This window comes from Marmota monax, unplaced genomic scaffold (genome assembly GCF_021218885.2).
Source record: "Marmota monax isolate L192 unplaced genomic scaffold, Marmota_monax_Labrador192_F-V1.1 WCK01_AAM20220418_F8-fsc00003, whole genome shotgun sequence".
NCBI lineage: Eukaryota > Metazoa > Chordata > Mammalia > Rodentia > Sciuridae > Marmota > Marmota monax.
In genome coordinates this window covers 22,894,729-22,916,264 of record NW_026694084.1, presented here as the reverse complement: position 1 = coordinate 22,916,264, position 21,536 = coordinate 22,894,729, and the positions used below count along the sequence as shown (strand labels likewise).

General features: G+C 37.5%; 1 protein-coding gene and 1 long non-coding RNA gene across 2 annotated transcripts; one reads left to right on the top strand and one right to left on the bottom strand.

Annotated features, from left to right (window-relative positions):
• Window positions 1-5,824: 5,824 nt before the first annotated feature.
• Utp23 (UTP23 small subunit processome component) lies at window positions 5,825-13,419 on the bottom strand. The gene is made up of 3 exons (XM_046464672.2): window positions 13,118-13,419; window positions 8,974-9,148; window positions 5,825-8,355 (listed from the first exon to the last, which is right to left on the bottom strand). The coding sequence occupies exons 1-3, from the start codon at window positions 13,303-13,305 to the stop codon at window positions 7,972-7,974; spliced, it is 747 nt and encodes a 248-aa protein (XP_046320628.1). The 5' UTR covers window positions 13,306-13,419; the 3' UTR covers window positions 5,825-7,971.
• Window positions 13,420-13,483: 64 nt separating this feature from the next.
• On the top strand, window positions 13,484-21,281 carry LOC124106853 (uncharacterized). Its single transcript, XR_006856209.2, has 4 exons — window positions 13,484-13,671; window positions 16,516-16,568; window positions 18,366-19,719; window positions 21,122-21,281. It is a non-coding gene; the product is annotated as an uncharacterized LOC124106853 (long non-coding RNA).
• The last annotated feature ends 255 nt before the right edge of the window (window positions 21,282-21,536 follow it).

Genomic DNA, 21,536 nt, shown 5'->3' with positions numbered 1-21,536 from the left:
AACCAAAGAATCTCCTAGTGACGGGTCCAGGTATCTAAATGTATTATTTCAGGGAGTGATGACGAGACATAAAAACACAGAGCTGTCAAGGTCAGGGGTACCACCTACCTGGCCAGCTATCCGAGTGGCCTCAGATGGAGACAGTACATGCTACTACCAAACGTGGGTCTTCTAAACTTTGAGAGCATTTCCTTTCACGTCCTCCCCTTTTGAATGTACAAAATTGCACAAGTGGCAATCTGATCATTATTATTTCAGATAGCTAAGCTACATCCTGTTCATGTTGCTTATTCTATCAAAGATTTACACTTGCTGATACAATTTGGAGATCAAAATATTTCATCACATGGGAGTATCATTTTCACATCAAGGTGATCAAAACATCATTGTAAGATAGTTGTGCAAAATGATGAGTGTTTGGAAGATTTATCTTTTCAACATTTACTACCTGTGGGTAATCTATAACGTTCTGGCATCTGAAAGAAACAGATGGCAGCTTTCTGACTGTATCAGGTGGCGGACAGTGAGCATTAGCAAGCTGGCAAAGACCCACTTGAGATTAACTCATGAGAGAAAAAGAAATGAGATATTAGCAACCACATGGATTGTCAGTAAATTTTGCTTTTTTTCTTCCTTTGAAAGATCTGGAAACAATTGCATACATTTTCTTTTCTCCTTTAGTTACCCCTAAAATACATCTAAATGCAGAAGTATATTTTTGTTTAATCTACTTGTTTACATGACTAATTCATGAATATATGTAACATGCCTACTGTGTATACAGTGCTTTTTAAACAACTTTGTTGAGGTATAATTCACCAAATACACAATTCACTCATTTAAAATATACAACCCAAGAAAAAAATAATAAAGAATACAACCCAATGGCTTCTAATAAATTCACATTGCTGTGTATCAGTCACCACAATCAGCTTTAGAATATTTTCATTACTATAAAAAGAATTCTACACTTCATACCTTCCCTCTTGTCCCCAATTCCTCCAACCCTAATAACCAACTAATCTACTTTCTATCCATAGATTTGCCTATACTGGGAATTTTATTCAAATTTAATCATAGAATATTTAATTCTTTGTGACTGGTTTCTTTCACTGAGCATGTTTTTAAGGTTCAAACATATTATATTGTATCATTTCTTTTTATTGCCAAATAATATTTCATTGCACATACTTTTGTTTATCCATTCGTTAGTTGATGGACATTTGGGTTTTTTCCACTTTTGGAATCATCAGTAATGCTGCTATGAATTTTTGTGTACAAGTTTTATGTGGATATCTCTTTTCATTTCTCTTGGATATATAACTAGAAATGGAATTGCTGGATAATGTGGTAATTCTATGTTCGATTATTTGGAAAACAACCAGGCCATTTTCCAAACCAGTTGCACCATTTTATAGTCCCACCAGCAATATATGAGGGTTCCAATTTCTCCACCTCTTCTCCAACACTTGTTATTTCTGTTTCATGTTTGATCATAACCATTCTACTAAGTGTGAAATGGCTTCTTGTTGTGGTTTGATTTCCATTTCCCTGATGACTAGAAGTACTGAGCATCTTTTCATGTGCTTATCAGTGTTTTGTATATTTCTTCAGAGAAGTGTCTATTCACATCGTTTGACCATTTTTAATTGTATTGTCTTTTTATTATTGAATTACAGTGGTTCTTTCTATATTCTAGATGGAAGTCCTTTATGAGTTATAAATTATATATTATTTGCAAAAATTGTCTCCCATTCTGTGGTTTATCTTTTCACCTTCACAACTTAGAAGGTTTTTGGGGAGCAGAGAAAGGTTGAGACACAGGAACATTAGCCATAAAGAAGAATGAAATTATGGCATTTGCTGGTAAACAGATGGAACTGAATACTTTCATGCTAAGTGAAATAAGCCAATCCCCAAAAACCAAAGGTGAATATTCTCTTGATATGTAGATGCTAACACACAATAGGGATGGGGAGAGAAGAATAGAAGCTCATTGAATTAAACAAAGGGGAATGAAAGGGAAGAAAGTGGGGTGTGAATAGGAAAGACAGTAGAATGAATTGGACATAACTTTCCTATGTTCATATATGAATACACAACCAGAATTACTCCACATGATTTACAATCACAAGAATGAGAAGTTATACTCCATGTATGTATAATGTCAAAATGCATTCTACTCTCATGTATAACTAAAAAGAACAAATACATTTTTTTTTTAGAAAGAGAAAGAAAGTTTGAGACACAGTTTATAATTTTTGAAGATTGACCTGACATTCAGATGTGATTTTTGCCTGATCCCCCTATGCTTCTCTTGGTAATAGTACCCCATTTTTCTTTGAGTTGACCACCCCTTGTCCAATCTCAGTCTTTGTAATTTAGGTAGAGCTGACCCTCTGCTCTAAGCTCTGGAATGGACACAGGAAGCATAACTGGCCAATTAGAAACCTTATGTTAGATGAAGAGAAAAATCACACCAGTTACATGAGCAAAGAGAATTCAATATAAACAAACATTAGTTAGATATAAAATTGTTCACTGAATAACCAAAGAGCTTTAAAAAAAAAAAAAGCATCAAGAATTCTGGAGGTAGCAACTGCTGGAAGAAGGTTCTCCCCTTAAGTCAAGGGGAAAAGGGGAGGGGCTAGAATTATTAAAATTGAGATATTTGGATAAGGAGGCCTGTGGAGCTGAAACCTCTGAGAAAACAGGCTCTCATCCATGCTCATGTCCCCCGTCTCAGAGGAGGGTCCCACAGGCCAGATACCAGAGAAATCTCACAAGAATGGCTCCAACCGTTGGTCTGGTTCTCTGATGGGGAGGTGGATTGAGACAATAAATCTAGTTCTTCAAGTGTTATGAACTGGATTGAACTGGATTTGGGGGACAGTTTGGTAAGAAAGGGCTGTTGATCGAATGAAGAAGTGACACTCACTAGAGCCACAAGTAGCAGAATCAACAGGAAGGAGCAAGCCTTTCTTCCTCTACCCTCCTTCCAGGTCCTGACTCTAGAACCCCTTATTGACAGAAGCTCATGAGGAGTAGCTGCCACCAGAGATTTGTGATTTACAAAGCTGCAGCTCCAGCAGCACAAGGCAGAGTGTAGAAAGGTAAGTTTGTCATCGTGGAAAACAGTATGAAGCTTCCTCAAAAAACTAGAAATAGAACTACTATATGATGCAGCTGTCCCCACTAGTGAGTATGTAACCGAAGGAAATGAAATCAGTTTGTTGAAGAGACATCTGTACTCCCATGTTGACTATAGCAATATTTACAATACCTAAGAAATGGAAGCAACCTAAGAGTCCAATAACTGATGAATGGATAAAGAAAATGTGGTACACATGCACATGGAATATTCTTCTGTCATTAAAAAAGGTGTAATTATGCCATTTGCAGCAACATGGATGAATCTAAAGGAAATTGTGTTGGCTTCTACATATAAGTCAGACACAGAAAGACAAATACTGCATGTTCTCACTTATATGTAGAAGCCAAAAGGTTGATCTCAAAGAAGTAGATAATAGAACAGTGGTTACCAGAGTCTAGGAAGGGTGTGAGGAGAAAGGGACAGGGAAAGGATGGTCAATGGTACAAGGGTGCAGTTAGATAGAAGGAATTATTTCTGATGTTTGTAGTTGGTTACAAAATGTAATAGTGAGAGGAGCTATTCCTACTTCTACCCCTTAATTCCTGAACCTATATATTTATAGGAGAGATACACTATCTGTGTGTGTTGGTCAGCTTTCTGTTGTTGTGATAAAAACCTGAGAAAAACAACTGAATTGAGGAAAGGTTTATTTTGGCTCATAGTTTCAAAGGCTTCTGTCTTTGGTCATTTGACTCCACTGTTTCTGAACCTGTGGTGAGGGAGAACAGCATGGTGAGTAGGGTGCAGCAGAGCAACATGGCAGCCAGGAGACAGAAGGGAGGGCAGGGAAATAAACCCCATAAAGGCGCATTCCCAGTGATCTATCTCTTCCAACTTGACTCCACCCCTTAAAGTTTCCACCTCTCCCACCACTGCCCCCACTAGAGGGGAACCAAGTCAGCAACACATGAAGCTTAAGGGGACGTTCCAAATCCAATCCATAACAATTGGTCTCTGATTCAAAGCTTATATTCATGTTGCAGAACGAACCTCCATACTTTCAGAGCACCATCTCCAAATTGGCACTGTAAATGACATATACATAGCAGAGGTGGGTGCCCTCTGACTTTTCATAGGGTTTATCTCCCATCTGCAGTTTGTTTATAAAGCTTGATTAAACATTTCTCATTTGCTACTTCCAGTGCAACTACTTGCTCATCAAATTCAATTTGTGCAATGTCATCAATGTAGTGGGCCAGTGTGATATTCTGCAAAATGTCAAGATGTTTAAAATTTCTGAAGACTGTATTATGGCTGAGCTAGTAAGCTGCCGTACACATAGAGCAAGACCAAAGGCATACTATTGATCCTGTCAAGGAAAAGGAAAGTTCTTTTGGTGGTCCTTGCAAATTGGTAGAGGGAGAGGTAGCATTTTCCATACCAGGTTGATTTGTTCTAGCAAAGGTATTACACTTGGAAAAACTACCAATAAACCACCTCTAATTAATGTTAAAATAATCCAGTCCTATTTTAAAGTCCATCTGCTTTCTGCCCAGGCCCAAAAGGTGAAGACATAATAGGAATCAACACTTCCGCCTCATTCAAGTATGTGATAACCATAGTAATCCTGGCAATTACTCCATTATGTCTATCTTTTGTCACTATCTGGCAGGAAGGAGAAATCAACAGTTCCCACTTAACTTTCTCTACCCTAATGACCCTTGGTCCATAAATGAGAGAGAGCCAATATGGGAACACAACCAGCTGTTAACTAGTATATACTCTGGAACTGGGGGAAAACACGGGATGAGCTCACAAAACTACTGAGCCTATTAGATTGAAACTTGACCTATAATGCAGTTGATTTGTCACTTGATCATCACAACTCCCCCCCCACACACACACACACTTGAATAGACTAGTTAATTGAGTCAAAGTAACAAACTTAAATGTGGACTAGTGGTATTCTGGGAATCTAGTTAGCAATGGCAGGGGTAGGGGGATAGTAAGTAAGCATTATTTAAATTTTGGGAGGTGGGTAATCATTTCATGACGTTCTAAGGGAAAACTTCCATGATCCTCTAATTAGGGAATATTTGGATGGAAATGTTTAAGAAATAAAGATCTAAGTAACATCACATACTAAGAACTTGGGAACGAATTGAGATGCATTGTGGTTGGTCAAGACTTTCATAGTATTTAATTGGTGTAAGCAATCCTTTTTTTTTTTTTTTCATTTACATCTAAACTAAGAATTCTTAATGGAAATTATACTACAATAAAATGTTTCAAACTATTCTTTCTACTTGCACATGAAAAACTATTAAGCTTGTCAAATCACAACCACCTTGCTTTAACTAGATGCAAACATAAAATACAAGCTCCTAACTCTGCACAAATAAAGAGAAAGAGGAGGGGCTGGGATGTGGCTCAAGCGGTAGCGTGCTCGCCTGGCATGCGTGCGGCCCGGGTTTGATCCTCAGCACCACATACAAAACGGAGATGTTGTGTCCGCCGATAACTAAAAAATAAGTATTAAAAAAAAAATTCTCTTTCTCTCTCTCTCTTAAAAAAAAAGAGAGAGAAAGAGGAGAATAATTCTGCCTTCCAAACTTCAGTTTTTCTGTGGGAATGAAAAGAGGCCAAAAGGCTGTAAAAATGTTGGGAGTCTGACCAAATCCTGTTTAAACATAACTGCAAATTATTTTGGGTTATTCATAAGAGATAATGGCCTTCAGAAACATTATTTATTAGGTTGGTAAAGTTTCAATGTTCCAAAGTGCTATGCCCAATAAAGTTAGTAACTACTCTTTAAAGCAAAGGTTCTCAACATTTTTACCCAAAACTACAAGATGGGTTATAATCTCATATGCATAGTACCAGGGCTCCCTTCACCAAATTTTAGAGAGAAAGTCGTGATTCAGATTTTAATGGAGGTAACAAAAGGGTAGCATTCACTAAAAAACTATAGTACAAGGACATGAGATACTTTAAAATATATCTTTAAAGGTAATTTTACCAGAAAAATATGTAATTAATCAGTTTCAAAATACTAATGATTTTAATAACTACTGCATAAACATGTTTTCCCAGCTCTTCAGTTCTAGTTCAGACTATTAATAGATGATCAATGCTGAATGAGTGTAGATAATTTTGTTAGAATGAATGCCTAAAACATATGCGTTTTAGCATATTTGAAATGGACACTTCCAAAGTGTCCTTGACCTCAACTGAAAATAACATTTCTGTAGGAATTACAATTCTCACATATAAGAAATGTCAGTTTAGCTATTAATAAGTTATTCATGATGTACTTTGTACCTCATCATGATGCTCTGAAGGTAGATTAAGAACCACTGCTCTAAGGTGACATCAAGGCCAAGTCAGGAGCTGTTGATCAGATTTCACTTTTCCAATAACTTTATACATTCAATCTTACAATGCAAAAACATTTGAATCTTTGTACACTTTGAACAATACAATCTTAGAATGCTATTTTGGGATTCTTGCTGTCTAAGTTAACATTTACATCTAAAAGAAAATTATCAACCCACAGGACAAATGGAACTCAAAGAAGGTGAAGGGGCTTTTTTCCCCTAGCAACTTATAAATATTTATAATTGAGAGGTTCTTAAGGAAATGTGAATGAAATTATCTTCAACCAGGAATCCTATACTTTGCTAGATTATCAGTGCAACAAAGATGACAGAGACACACTGCCAATCAAACACTGGGCTGGGGATATAGCTCAGCAGGTAGAACACTCACCTAGTATGTGCACAGCTCTGGGTTCAATCCCCAGCACTGCAAATTAAAAAAAAAAAAGTCAAAATATATATTTCCTACATACTCTGTGCTCCTTTAGGGTAAAAATATGGATGAATAAAACAAAGAATGTAGGCAAAGAATGTGACAAAATCCTCTGGATAAAGGCAAAGAATACTTAGGTGACAAGGAAATGCTCAAGAGAATACTTTGCACATTGGTACCTGAGTAATCCAGGGGAAAAGAATGACCTGGTAATAACCATATGGAAAACTATACTGTGAAGTCCTTTACGTTGTTAATGGCAAATACTGCAAAATTAAGTCAGATGCCAAAAAAAAAAATGAGGACATTAACGTCAGAAATAATGGTATAATAAACAAATGTAATCATAGCATACCACTTAGTTCAGAAGAGAACATTTTTGAAAAGTCTGATAACTCTAGTTGTTAATAATACAAACATGGAATTTGTGATGTACAAAAACTAAAATATATGTGGCAGAAAAATGGGAGAGGAGTCAAAGTAACACAATCTCCATTGACCTACTACTCCGTTGTAGTAGTAGGTCAAATAACGAATGGATAGAAGGTAGCAATATCCATATAATTTGGTAATGTGAACTCTGAAGTTGAAAGAGGAAATTTCCTCTGTATATCTGAGGCACTGCCTCTTTTTTTGTCACAAGCCTTTTAGAACTGTTTGAATTTTTTTTAAACATTTATTTTTTAGAAGTAGTTGGACATAATAACTTTATTTTTATGTGGTGCTGAGGATCAAACCCAGGGCCTCAGACGTGCTAGACAAGCACTCTACCACTGAACCACAATCCCAGCCCCAAACTGTTTGATTTTAAAACCTATTTGCATACAACATTTGGGAGAGATGGGAAACAATAATTTTACAATGAAAAATCTCTATCAAAACCACTGAAAAAAGTGCACTCTATTACACCTAAACCTAACTACTCTATTTTATAAGTTATTTTAGGAAAAAGCATATGGGTTATTATTCATTTATAAAAATAAGTTTAATCTTTAATCATAAATATAGTCTTTAAAGTAAATTAATTTTTCACACGTGAATGTCTTTAGAAGTATCCAAAGAATTCATTATCCTTCTGCATTCTGCTTCTCAGAAAGTACTTTGGAGGTAGATCTGTTCCGGATTCTTATTCTTTTTCTTTTCTTTTTAGAAGCAGGCGATTTTGTGTCCTCTGTTTTTTTCTTTTTCTTCAAACAGCTAAGAGGATTGGGGCCACTTATTTTCTTGCGCTTTTTTCTTCTTCTCTGTTCAGGATTTTTCACTAACCCCTGTTCCTGTTTGAGTTGCTTGATACTTTCTTTCTCATGCACTGAGACAAGCTGACCTGACTCTACCGCTTTAACAAAGGCGATTGTTTTGGGAGAAGGTTTGTCCAAGACTATAGTGTTCTGAATGATAAACATCAGAGGAATCCCAGGCTTTTTCTTTACTTTCACAGATAAATTCTGATCCTATTAAAAAGAAAAATAGAATTATTTAGTTCAAATATGTCAATTAAGGTAACTTATATAGGCTCCTAAGAACTTAATGAGGGGTATACACAAATTATATTTTTTAAATCAGTGTGTCTCACTAAGGGTATATTTTATAATAAAGGAAGGAAAACACAAACTGAGATCAAGCAATGTAAGTAGCAGAAGTATGACCTGGATTTGTCAATAGTCAAGGGTGAAGGAAGGAAGGAAAAAAAGTGCTAAGAGAAACAGAAATTAAGACTTGGATTCTAGATTCAGCTTTGCCTCTATGTAAGTTTATAATTCTGGAAGAAAATATTTAAGCAAATCAGTGTGCATATGAACTTCTTGACCATCTTCTCTTGAAGAACCCTAAAACAAATCACACATTTCTATATCAATAATTCTTCATTCTCAAAAAAGAAACTTCAGTGACAAGAGCAAATTCAATACACTGCAGGTTCTCGCATAGTCTCAAATGACAATTCCTTTTATTGACTGAAAATGAAGATCTATATTTTTAAAATCACTTTCAGCAAATTTTTTCTGATTACAAAAAGCTCCATATACTTAAAATACAGAAATAGTTAAAATTGATTTGTGGTTCAAAAATACCTGTGTTGCCACAAAATAATGATGAGGATTTCCCTCTTCAACCATGGAAAGCAGACATTCTGATCCACTCACTGCATTCTTGAAATGGGGACAATTTCGAACTTGGCATTTCTGTGCAATCAGTTTTGCCCCATATAAATCCTTTCCCAATGTTTCTAATTCCTTTAACACACATCTGAAAAAAGACAAGAAAAAAATGCTATTAGTAGCCCACAATTATAACAAAGATATTTCTTTAAAAAAAAAAAAAAGGAAGTATAAAACACAATACTGAAGTTTTTAAAATGTAAAACTATACCATTACAATTTGAAATTGTCATAAGATAGCTATTTTAATCTTAAAAGACTTCGAAAATGCATGGACCAAGCAGAAAGAATATAATTGCTAAAATTTACTTAGTACTTATTATGTGCCTGACAGCATGCACATTGCTTTTTAAAATTTGTTTATTTTTTTCTATTTTGCAGTGCTGGAAATCAAACTTAGGGCCTTGTCCATGCTAGGCAAGCACTGTACCTCTGAACTATATCTTCAGCCCATTCAAATTGTTCTTCACATAAATTCTTCCTTTATCTCAAAATAACTTATGAAATTACTTTAAAATTATTCTTATTTTAGAGCACCCCATTCTGAGAGATTTCAATTAACACATTCCAATTCAAGCAACTGTGGAAAAGCCAAGACATAAATCCAACAGTTTGACAACAGATCCCTTGCCCGCAGCCAATGGATAGGCTTTTACTTCAAGTGCAAATGTGTATACTCTCAAAATTTGTATATTTTCAACTCAGAAAAGTAAAAATTCTCAAGTCATGAGGATGTTTAAAATCATAACCTCTTTTCAATCTGCATTTTCATATTAATATAAGTCAATGTTTCTCAAAGTCTCATGTATAAACTACCCAAATTGTAATGACACAGTGATATTAATTTTTTTTAAATTTCTAGCTCCTCTCTCTTCCCCTAGTCTGCATCTCTTACAGAAGAACCAAGTACAGTCATCCTTCATATCTTTGTGGGATTGGTTCTAGGATCCCCACTGATACCAAAATCTGGGAATACTCATCTCTTCTATAAAACGGCACAGTCTTTGCATATAATCTAAACACATCTTCCTGTATACCTTAAACCATTTCTAGAGACTTCTAACACCTAACATAAGGTAAATGCTATATAGGGTTGTTATAGTACGTTGTTTAGGGAATAATATATATTAAAAAAAAAAAAAAAGTCTCTACACATTTGTTACAGATGCATTTTTTCCGTCAAAATGTTTTCTAAGGTTCCTTGAATCTACAGATGGCGTACTCATAGTTATGGAGACCCACTTGTATTAGCATTTTCATAAGAAAGGGTACTCAGGCACTTCTTCCCACTAACGAGAGAGAGAGAGAGAGAGAGAGAGAGAGAGAGAGAGAGAGAGAGAGAGAGAGAGAAAACACCAATGAGCCAGAGATTTCATCAACCCTACCCAGTCCTTGCCAGACTTTTCCTTGCTTCATCTCCTCTATCATCTCATTAGTTTCATTTTGTTTTTTAAGAAAGATGATTTAATTTTTTTTCAGTAATCAGTTTTGACCTGTTTCAGGAATTGCAGACTTATTGAATACTTCCTGGTTGTCCTTCTATAAGTTCTTTAAATCCACCATGTCTAAAATCAAACTACTTTCCTAACTGCAAATTTCTCCTCTAAGATTTGGTATCCTTTTGGAATCATTATTTTTTCAGACATCTTAGGTAGAAATCTGAAATGATAACTGACCCTTCTTCCTCATTCCTACCCATATCCCATCAGTGGCTAGTTAGTCCTACCTATTTCAGCAGTCTCCTTACAAAAATTTTGGGTGAAGCCTTTCATCTCCCAGGTTTAAGCTTGCACTATTTCTTTTTTCCTTTTCCTACCCCCCCCCTTTTTTTTTTGGAGACAGGGTGTTGCTAAGTTGCTGAGGCTGACCTCAAACTTGCTATCCTCCTTCCTCAGCCTCCAATGCTGCTGGGATTGCAGGTGTGCAGGTGGACTGCTTGTCTAGCAAGTGCATGCCCCAGTATCTCAAAAACATGTTAAAAAAAAAAAAAAGTGGGAAGGATAAATTGTTATAATTTTGAAAATCTTAAAGAGTTGTAGAATGAAAGCAATTTATATATCTTGTTTGGATCCTGTGGGAGACCAACCTTACACGTGACTGGGTCACACTCCCCGGCTGGGTGCTGAGGCACTCAGTCACAGAAAGAGGCAGAGCTTTCCCCAACCTTCTTTGGTTCGAGGGTCGGTGTATGGGTGTGTCTTGCTACAGCCCCATGGGTGAAGCTATGCTCACCTGTTCCTTTGTAATATAATTCCTTGCCCTGTTTAGGATAGAATCTTCCATGGAAGTGCCTTGTGTGTGTCCCCTTCTCTTACTGTGTCCTTGGGTGTGGCCTACCCAGGTGTCAGTCAACCTGCTGAGTGAACATCATGAAGACAGACTCAGCCTCCTGAAACCTGACCCCTTGCCTCATTTGAATAACTTCTCCTCAATAAAAGGTGTCAGTGTGTGCTCTCAGCTCTCTCTTTCTGTGGACCCTTAAGGTCAGAGGAGCTGTCACAGCGACCCCAAAGAAAAAGGTATTTGTGTCTCTTGTGTGGTTATTTTGTGCAGCCCAGTTACCCCAGTTTTAACTGGAGTGATCCCTGAGCCTTTTAGTCGGGAGAACAGAAACCCAGCAGGATCCTAGGTTTTTTTTTTGAAATGGGGATTGAACTCACAGGCATTTAACCAGTAAGTCACATCCCCAGCACCCCCGCCTTTTTAAAAATACTTTATTTATAGACAGAGTCTCCCTGAGTTATTTAAGGCCTTGCTAAATTGCAGAGGTTGGCTTTGAACTTGCAATCCTCCTGCCTCAGCCTCCTGAGCTGCTGGGATTTTTTTTTCAGGCATGCACTACCATGCCCAGCTGGATCCTGATTTTAAAAAGACTTCTTTATCTCTTCATGATACAAGCCCAATAATAATAGTTAATAAATAAAATAACCCATCAATAAAGGGGGAGTGGAGAGTCAACAAGATTGGCCACGTTGATGACTGCAAAAGCTAGGTGATAGTTTCATTACGTTATTCTACTTTTGTGTTGTTGAAAATTTCCAGAAGTTAAATTCTTGAAAAAAGAAATGCTGTAGACTACATATGTTCCTGCAGAACTTCTCAACCTTTTTAATTTCATGGTACTATGCTATTAAAATGGTAATATTTCTAGCTGGGCATAGTGGTGCATGTCTATAATGTAGCAACTCAGGAGGCTAAGGGAGAAGGCTCTCAAATCCAAAGCCAGGCTGAGCAACTCAGTGAGATCCTGTCTCAAAATAAAAAAGGCTGAGGATGTGGCTCAGTGGTTAAGTGCTTCTGGGTTAAATCCCCGGTACCCAAAACAATTTTTTAAATGGTAATATTTCTGTGGTACACAAGACTAACTGAACAAAATGCTCATAGCCTGAAACAATGAATTCAAAGGCCCAGGCTACTGAAGACATTGTCTGGCAACACTGAAAACTAAGGGCGTGAAAAATTTGAGGGTATCTGCAACCCAGTTCCGGCGCTGCTTGAGAAATTCCACCTATGGAAACCTGTCCATCAAATAGTGTGATGTGAATAAAGCAGACAAAAAAAAAAAAACACAGTGTACACAGTAAAAGCTGTGTTTGTGTGTGCACATGTGTAAAACACTAGACGGACGATACACGTTAACCAGCTATGCAAATACCAGCAACCATTTAAAGGAGTTTTTTTGGTGTGTGCTGAAAAATGCTCTACATGACTTTAAGACAATCTTATAAGTATTTATAATCTGTATTTTTGCATCTGAGCAATGTGAGATTGAGAGGTTAAGTAACCCTGCCGAAATCACAGAGCTGGTAAGAGTGGGACCAAGATTCGATGCCAGGTCTCCCTGACTGCCAAACACTAGTTCTTATTCACCAGGCTAGCTACACCTGATATTCGCAGGGTACTGCACAACTGCCTACTATGAAGATTTTAGACCAACTGCCAGGGGGGCCGCCACTTATCATCAACTCCTAGTGGGCAGGGCGTTTTACACCTCGAGGGTTCGCAACGCAGGCCTCTAGCACATCCCCCAACCCCTGCGCCTCCTCGCCGGGCCCACCTGGTGGTGCACAGCTGCGTCTCCCCCATAAGGTAGCGAGGCAGCTGCTCCCGCAGCTGGACGCGGCCCCGCAGCGCTGCCTGACAGAAGGTGCCGTCCAGCAGGATCTGGTACGGCTCGCGGACTCCGAAATTGTTGCGGAAAAAGCCAAGATGCTTCTTAGCGTGTTTCTGCCTGGTAATCTTCATGGCTGGCTTACTCCGACCGACGCCACCAGGCCGAACACAGTAGCACAAACCTTACGCACGCCTGCGTCCCGCAGTGCCGGCTCCTCCCGGAAATGAAGCACCTATGGCCCCGGAAGCAATCGCCTGGGTTTTCCCCGACCGGCCTCCTGGCTTACGTCACTCACAGACTATCGGACGCTTGGAGCGTCGTACCCGCGCTTTAAGGGGCAGGCTCTGGGGGCGGGGCCCGGGCCGGCGCGGGAAAACCGCTGAAGCGCGCGATTCCCGGCCGGGGCGCACCTTGACTTCGGCCTGATGGTGGTCTCGCTTCGTTTAATTCATTATTTTGCACGTAGCAAGCCTCCAAAGACTGGCAGTATAAAAATAGTAAGTGATAGTGTTGAGCCCAAATATGTTCCAGAAACTTGTGAACTACACCGGGCTAATAACGGGAACTGGTTGAAGGTTTAGAAATTATTTGGTCAATTTGATTAATAAAGAAAGTGAATCAGAGTTCCCCAGTGGATACTGCTGAGTATCCGCTTCAAAGCAAAATAATCAAAGGAAAGGGAGTATGGAATGTGTCCTTATTACTGCCCTTCATGTTTATAATTCCCAAGTGAGAAAAGGAAAGAAGCCAATATTGGCAGTGTAATCCCAGTGACTTTGAAGGCTGGAGCAGGAGAATCACAAGCTCAAGGCCAGCCTCCGCCATTTAGCGAGGTCCTAAGCAACTTAGTGAGACTTTCCTTTCATGATTAAAAAAAAAAAAAAAGTCTGGGGATGTGGCTCAGTGGTAGAGTGCCCTGGGTTCCATCCCCAGTACCACAAGAACAACAAAAAAGTCAGTATTGGACAGCCATGGCTTGGGAGGTTTGTAGTGACTGCTTTCCTGTAAAAAAGTTAAGCACAATGCCAGAAGCCATGTTGTACACCTGTAATCCCAGTGGCTTGGGAGGCTGAGGCAGATGGATCACGAGTTCAAAGCTAGCTTCAGCAAAAGCGAGGCTCTAAGAACTCAGTGTGACCCTGGGATGTGGCTCAGTGTTCGAATGCCCCTGGGTTCAATCCTCAGTACAAAAAAAAAAAAAAAAAAAAAGAGTTAAGCTCAGATACTAAGGGCATGTGGTTCCTGGGTGTGGGGAACGTAGGTCACCAGCTTGAAGTTCACACATTCTTACTATACCCTATAGAAGTTAATCCCACTCAGGAGCCATATGTTAGAGTAAAGGGTCCCACTGTTTTGCATCTCCTCCTCCCCTTAAGACCATTTTTAATCACTCATAGGAAGTGTCCTGGAAGAACTTTCTTTGTGGGGAGAGGGTTACAGGGGATTGAATCCAATGTCGCTCTATCACTGAACTATATCCCATCCCTTTTGTACTTTATATTTTAAGACAGGTTCTTGCTAAGTTGCACAGGCTGGCTTTGAACCTAGAATCCTCCTGCTTCAGTCTCTGGGGTCACAAGGTGCAGTATTGCCAGGCCTTAGTTCCATTTTAAGGACAACTTTCATGTCCATAGTTTCTGACAGGGGAAATCTATACACTGGGCTAATAACAGGAAGGTACAGAACTGGTTGAAGGTTTAGAAATTATTTGGTCAATTTGATTAGTAAAAAAAAAAGTGAATCAGAGAACTTCGAGTTCCCCAGTGGATATCTGCTAATCAAAGGAAAGGGAATATGGAATTTTTCATTTTTGTCCTGGCCTGGAATTTGTCCCAGTTCCAGTTTTGGCTGAAGATTGAAAGAACTGTTACAGAAAAATGATTTACAATGTGATTGAAATGTATTGTTTGCATTTGGGTTTTTATTTCAATATATAGGTTTATGAAATTGGAACTAAGGTTTTCTATAAAGTTAGTCCTGACCTCAGTCCCAACCCATCACTTAGATGGCTGCTTTCATTGAACTGAAAATAAATTTAGGAACTGGAAGCCATGAAAAATCAGTGTAGGATTGGATTCGTGGTCCTTAAGTATAATTGCCCACTATGTTCTGATTTGAATCCTTTCTTTATCACTGTATGCCAACTCCCCCTCCAACTATCCTCCCCCTACAAAGAGAGAAATGATACCATTCCAGCCTGAAAAAAACAATTAAAACCTTTTTTAAAGTAGCCTCACAGATCTGTCTACCAGTTCCTTAGCTACTTTTCAGTATGAAGGAAAATGTGGTATAACACTAGGGATTTGAGCCACATTCTATTCTGTTGTTCTTGCTTAAATTTACTAAATTACAGCATAATTTTTTCAAGTTTTGCATTTATGACAGTGCCAATTTGCACAACTACCCTTCTGATGAAAATCTGAAGACAGCCTAGAGTGTTGATTATCAAATTGAAAATAAAGTTTTATATTACTGCAGTGTTTCTTAAAACATGATCCCAGGACTTGTAGGAAAAACTTTTATTGTGCATTTTTAAAATGCCCATTTCTGATTCAGAACAAGTGGTGAGGGAAAAGGGTACTACAATATTCTACCTTCGTCTGCAGGGGAAACATTGCAAGACCCACAGTGGAGGCCTAAAACTGTGGATAGACCTAAAAACTACATACACTATGTTTTTTTCCCTATACCTGCATATCTATGATAAAGTTTAATTTATAAACTCATCATAAGACATTAACAATAACTAATAATAAAATAGGACAATTGTAACAATATGCTAATATATGTTATGTGAATGTGATCTTTCTTCCAATATATCTTATTGTACCATAGAGCTTAGCAACCTCAGCATTAATTTTTTTTTGTATTAATGCCAGAGTTTTCTTCTACTAATGGGCAGGTGGTGCATACAGTATTGGAAAGGAAGTGACATTTATTAAAAATATCTTCCTAGGTCATTATTATGCTCATTAGTGTTCCTCATGACCTTTTGAAGTAAAGTATCACTGTTTATCCAGTATGATATTTTTATTAAGTGATCCACTTAATACACTTTTGTCCAGATGCCAAATGGACTAGTAATGGAAAATCAATATTTGGCCACCACCAAGGCAGAAGTCAAATGTTGCCATTATTGAATAAACTATTTGGATATAAACTTAAATCAAAAATTTTGAAAATTATTATAATATCATTATTAGATTTTGTTTACGTTATTTGCATTTATTTTATGCTGAATTTATTCCCATGCCATATGTTTTTGTTTTAGTTTCTTTGGGGATATCTTTTTCTTCTGTGCAACCTCCTCTGTGGGTTTAGTAACAATTTGTTCCTTTCAGTGAGGATCATCTCAATGTGGCGGTGAGAACTCATGGATGGGTTAATGAGCTCTGTAAGTATGGCAGCACATCTTGGGTGCTTTGTTCACCTGGATATGTTCAATGACCAGAGAATCTACATCCAAACTCTGGGCACACCTCCCAACTCTACCACTGTAATGTCAGAATGGCACACATTGCTTCTTTAAATATATATATTTAAAGAAGACACAATATTTTATTTATTTTTATGTAGTGCTGAAAATTAAACCCAGGGCCCTGCATGCACTAGGCGAGTGCTCCACCACTGAGCCACAACCCCAGCTCACAAATTGCTTCTTTAAAGTGATATCTTTAACGTACTTGGTGGCTTTTCAGATATGCATACCCTTGATGGCCTGTGCAGTTTCATGTGTGTTCTTAGAGTAAACACCAAGATTTGAACCTTTTGATTTGCATGATTTTTGTGGGGTTTTCCAGATCAAGAGAGTAGCATACCATTTTCACAGATCACCTCAGCCGCTTACAGGAAGAGCTATTAAAACCTTTAATGGTCATTATTTTGTTTAATCTTACAGTGCAGGAACAGTAATGTCTTAGTATTGCTAGCTGTTAGCTTTTTTCTCAGTGACCAGGTCACTATACTGGACATTTTCTATGCCAAATACACATTCACATTCAGCTGAGGTTGGTAGAGAATTCTTTTATTTATTTATTTATTTTCATAATTTTCATGTTCTTTATTCTGTGTGGATCAAATATAATTTATAATGAGATGTTGTACATGATTTCAAGGATTTTTTTCTTCATGAAATTTTGATGAAGACAAACTGACATTGAGAATGATTTATTCTTGAAAGGTGTGACTAATTCCCACATAGGACTTTTTCATGAAAGATTTATAGCCTAAGTGGAATTAAATGGGTAAACATTAAATACAATTTATAATGGTTATTCTATTTCATTTCATAAATGTAAGTATGGTTTTGTTCAATTCCATAAGCATTAGAAAATTCATCTAAAATATCTATTGTAATGTTATCCTGCCTTATACTCATATTTAAATATTTATAAATATTTGTTTACCTTCATCAGAAAGATTACTACACTTTTTCTAAATTATCTAATTAACATTCTCTCTAAATAAACAACTTAGCTAAATAAATATACATATTAAAACAAGTTAGGGAAATTGCTTTGTACTGAAGTAGGAAGCTCTTCACTGAGATCTCCTAGGATAGACTCCATTGTGGACTGCTTTACTGTGAAATTTCATATCTGTCAGAAAAGTCAGTAAAGTTAGATCTAAAGGCTATCACATTTTAATAATTTTAATTTTCTTAATTACAAAACAGGAAAAGTTCATCCTGTTATAAGTGGAAGAGTAAAAAGGTGTTCATTCCCTCTCCTCTTACCTATATGATACAAGTTAACAAACTACTGTGCATCCTTCTGCAGTGTTTCCATGGTCACACACTTATATCACATGCATACACATGTATGTCCATACATGAAGATACTCTTATGCAAATATGGAATCATATTCCATCACTTCTATACATTTTGCTTTTCTCATTTCACAATCCTTGTAGAAATGCTCATACACACCTCCCCAAGGTCCATTGGCAGAGCTCTCATTCTCTATTTTTAATGGTTACATGACAATATAATAAATATGATACAGAATGTGAATTTTTACTATCTCCTCTTATCTTTTCTTCCTCATCCTTTTTTTCCTTCTCTTCCTCTTCCGCTTTCCCTTTTCCTCTTACTCTTCCTTCTTCTCATTTTTTAAAAATTTAGTACTGGGAATTGAATCCATTATAACATCGGATTACCTCTGCAATCCTTTTTCTTTCATTTTGAGACAGAGCCTTACTCGGTTGCCTCACCTGAGGTGGAATTTGCAATCCTCCTGCCTCGGTCTCCTGAGTAACTGGAATAATAAGCATGCACTGCTTTGCCCAGCTCCTCTCTTCCTTGCAGCAATAGGATCCTGATTTTTATTTCGGACAGTGATGCCTAGATAAAAGGATTCATTCTCCACCTCTCTCTGCAGTTAAGTATGATAATGTGCTAGCCATTGCAAGGACTTTTAGGAAGGCTACTAAAGGAAGTTGACTTAGCTTGGCAATGGGCACTTTTGTTCTTTCCCCTTCTTCCCTCCTAATCCCTGGAATTGGGATGTGATGAATGAACTCCGGCAGTCTATGGGTCCATGAGCAAATACTGGCAAAGCAGTTAAGACAGGGAGGCTAGATGGCTGCAACATCTTTCCAAACCTAGACTTCCTTCCCTTGGATATGTTTTACATGAATAAATAAATAAACTTCTACTTTGGTTTTAAGTATGTTATTTCTTTTAGATGCAGCCAAATCCAATTCTAATGATACATTTCAAGTTTGCTCTATAAAGATGTAGAAGAGGAGAGTTATACTGACAGATGTGTTTGATGAAAACTCAATGTTAACTCGTATTCACCAATACAATTGCCCTTTCCTTTAAACAGGTTCAAAATTCTAGTTTCTAAGATGGCTCTAAAAGGTAGACTATTTTTCAAAGCAAAATAAACCAAATCCTTTACACATCCTATAGAAACCATCTTGACATTAATTTCTTTCGAAAGTATAAGCAATTTGATTTGAATTAATGTCAGGAGGATACATCTCTAGTAGGGAAAATTTAGCTAAATAAGAACCCCAGATGTGTGGGCAAGGGACAGCAAGGAAATATTAATGTTACCCTGTAATGGTTAATTTGAAATGTCAACTTGATTGGATTAAGAGACACCAATGATTAATAGGCTTCTGGGTGTGTCAATGAGGGTGTGTCTGGGAATGATTGGCATGTGGGATAGCAAACTGAAGTGGAGACCCTCCCTAAGCTTGGACAGCACCATCTATCAGGATGGTGGCTTGGATGGAATAAAAGTTGGAAGAACAAGGAAGCAAGAGCAGATGCAAGCTTGATTCTTCTTGGAAGGGTTCTTTTCTTAATTGCTACTGTGACCTCCTGAGGATATCAGACTCTTGCTTTTTGACTTTTTCAAAGCAGACTCTGCCAGTGATTCTCCAGGGAGTTTCCAGAAGCCTTTGGTCTATGACTAGGGTAGCACTGTTGATCCCTCTTGTTCTGGGACCTCAGCCTCTTGGACTGCAGGGCTACTGGTTCCTCCAGTTCTCCAGCCTACAGACAGCCACTATGGACCATCCAGCTTCTGACTGTGTAAGCCAATCTAATAAATCTCCTTTCTATAATCATACTTCTTGTTGATTCTGTTCCTCTAGGAACTCTGACTAATAGACACCCTTTGTCAATTGAAGAAACCAAGCAGGATTTCTGTGTATCAGCCCTGCCACTAAGAGCCTTGCTCTTCCTTCAAGTCAAGTAACAAAGGGGAAAACATGACTCTTAGGAAGTTTTCAAGGAAATTTCTGTTTGTCAAGGCTCTCCCTATTCTCCCACCCCATAATGGGGATTGAATCCATGGGTGCTTTACCACTGAGTTACATCCCCAGTTTTTTAAAATTTATTTATTTATTTATTTTATTTTGAGGCACTAAGTTGCTTAGGACCTCACTGAGCAACCTCTGAGGCTGGTCTCCAACTTGGGAGACATTGGGATTACAGGTGGGCACCACTGCACCTGGCTGTCAAGGACATTTCTAAACCAGACAGTAACCAGGAACTGCTCATCACTACATATCATCAAATAACTCTTGTCTGATGACAATATAAAATTAGACTAGCAAGTTTGCTATAATAGTTTATTTAGATGAAACCATACTTACATAGAATACTGCCAAGTTGGGTAAATCTAAAGGAATTCAGTGTTTCACTACAAGGGATTTGAATAGTTGGCATTTTACTATACAATGTTTAATAGTGTTCAAGTGGTGAAAACAAACATTAGCAGAGCAGATCAAAAAGTTAAGAAGTATTAGCAGTGAGAAAAATGTCTTTGATGCAACAAACATGGCCATTTGAAATTTATTTAAATTGTAACTGAAACTGGTAGAGAAGTTCAAGCTATAAGGGACCATTCATTTTAACCTATCAAAGAAGATTAATGAATACTTATAAAATTACTGTAGGTAAGCAAATATTATTACTGTTACTTAAAGGAGTTTAAATATTGAAAATTATGTCAGATTATACCTTTAAAGAGATTTTCTGAAAACACCATTTGTTTATATTTAACAAAATGTTGAAGACGTCTCTTTCACTCATGGTTTCGTATATATTTTTAAGCAGCAGGAAGACTACAGGGCAGAAACTGAACTCCTGATGGCAAGAAATTAAACATGCTTTCAATAATCCAGTAGACTATTATTTCAAAGTCTAGTATTTGTAATTGAATTACACCGATACAAGGTATTAATTACATAATTATGCAAAATAAAAGTCACTCAAAATCTTCTCAAACTTTTTCAATGCAAGATTACTTTGTTGTAATACAAGTTGGTAAGTCATAAATCAAAATACTGGCATAAAAGGTCAAATGTCTTTTTAAAAAATTATTATTGTAGCAAACATGTAGATAATGCCCACATGCTGAGTTTTATGTTTAAAGAACTTTTTTTTTATTGGCTCTGACTTTACCCTTTCTGTTTTTCCTTTCATCAAGCTGAACAAATTGCTTAGCTCCTCCAAGTATAACCTCCCACAGTCTCATTCCACATGTGGACACAAAAGGAGGCACAGGACCCAAACTGATCTCAGAGTAAAGATGAAGATTTTTCTATGATTGGGGGAGAGTTTTTGTCTCAATAAACAAACAAAAAATGTATTGTGTCAACTGCTACTGGCAGCTATTTTGAGATTACAGTGGTAGCCAGTCTATGGACAGAACCAAGATATTGCAAAGGACAGAGTGGAGAGAATCATAAAGGTATGGAAATGGTGTCTTTGTGTTGCTTCATTTCCAGTCTGCCCTGTTCCCTAAGAGCCCTGATAGGCTATAAAGTACAGTGCCTTTTTGTTTAATTCAAAATGTTTTATTCTTTGGTTTTGGTTACTTAAGTCCAAAGCATTCTTGATGG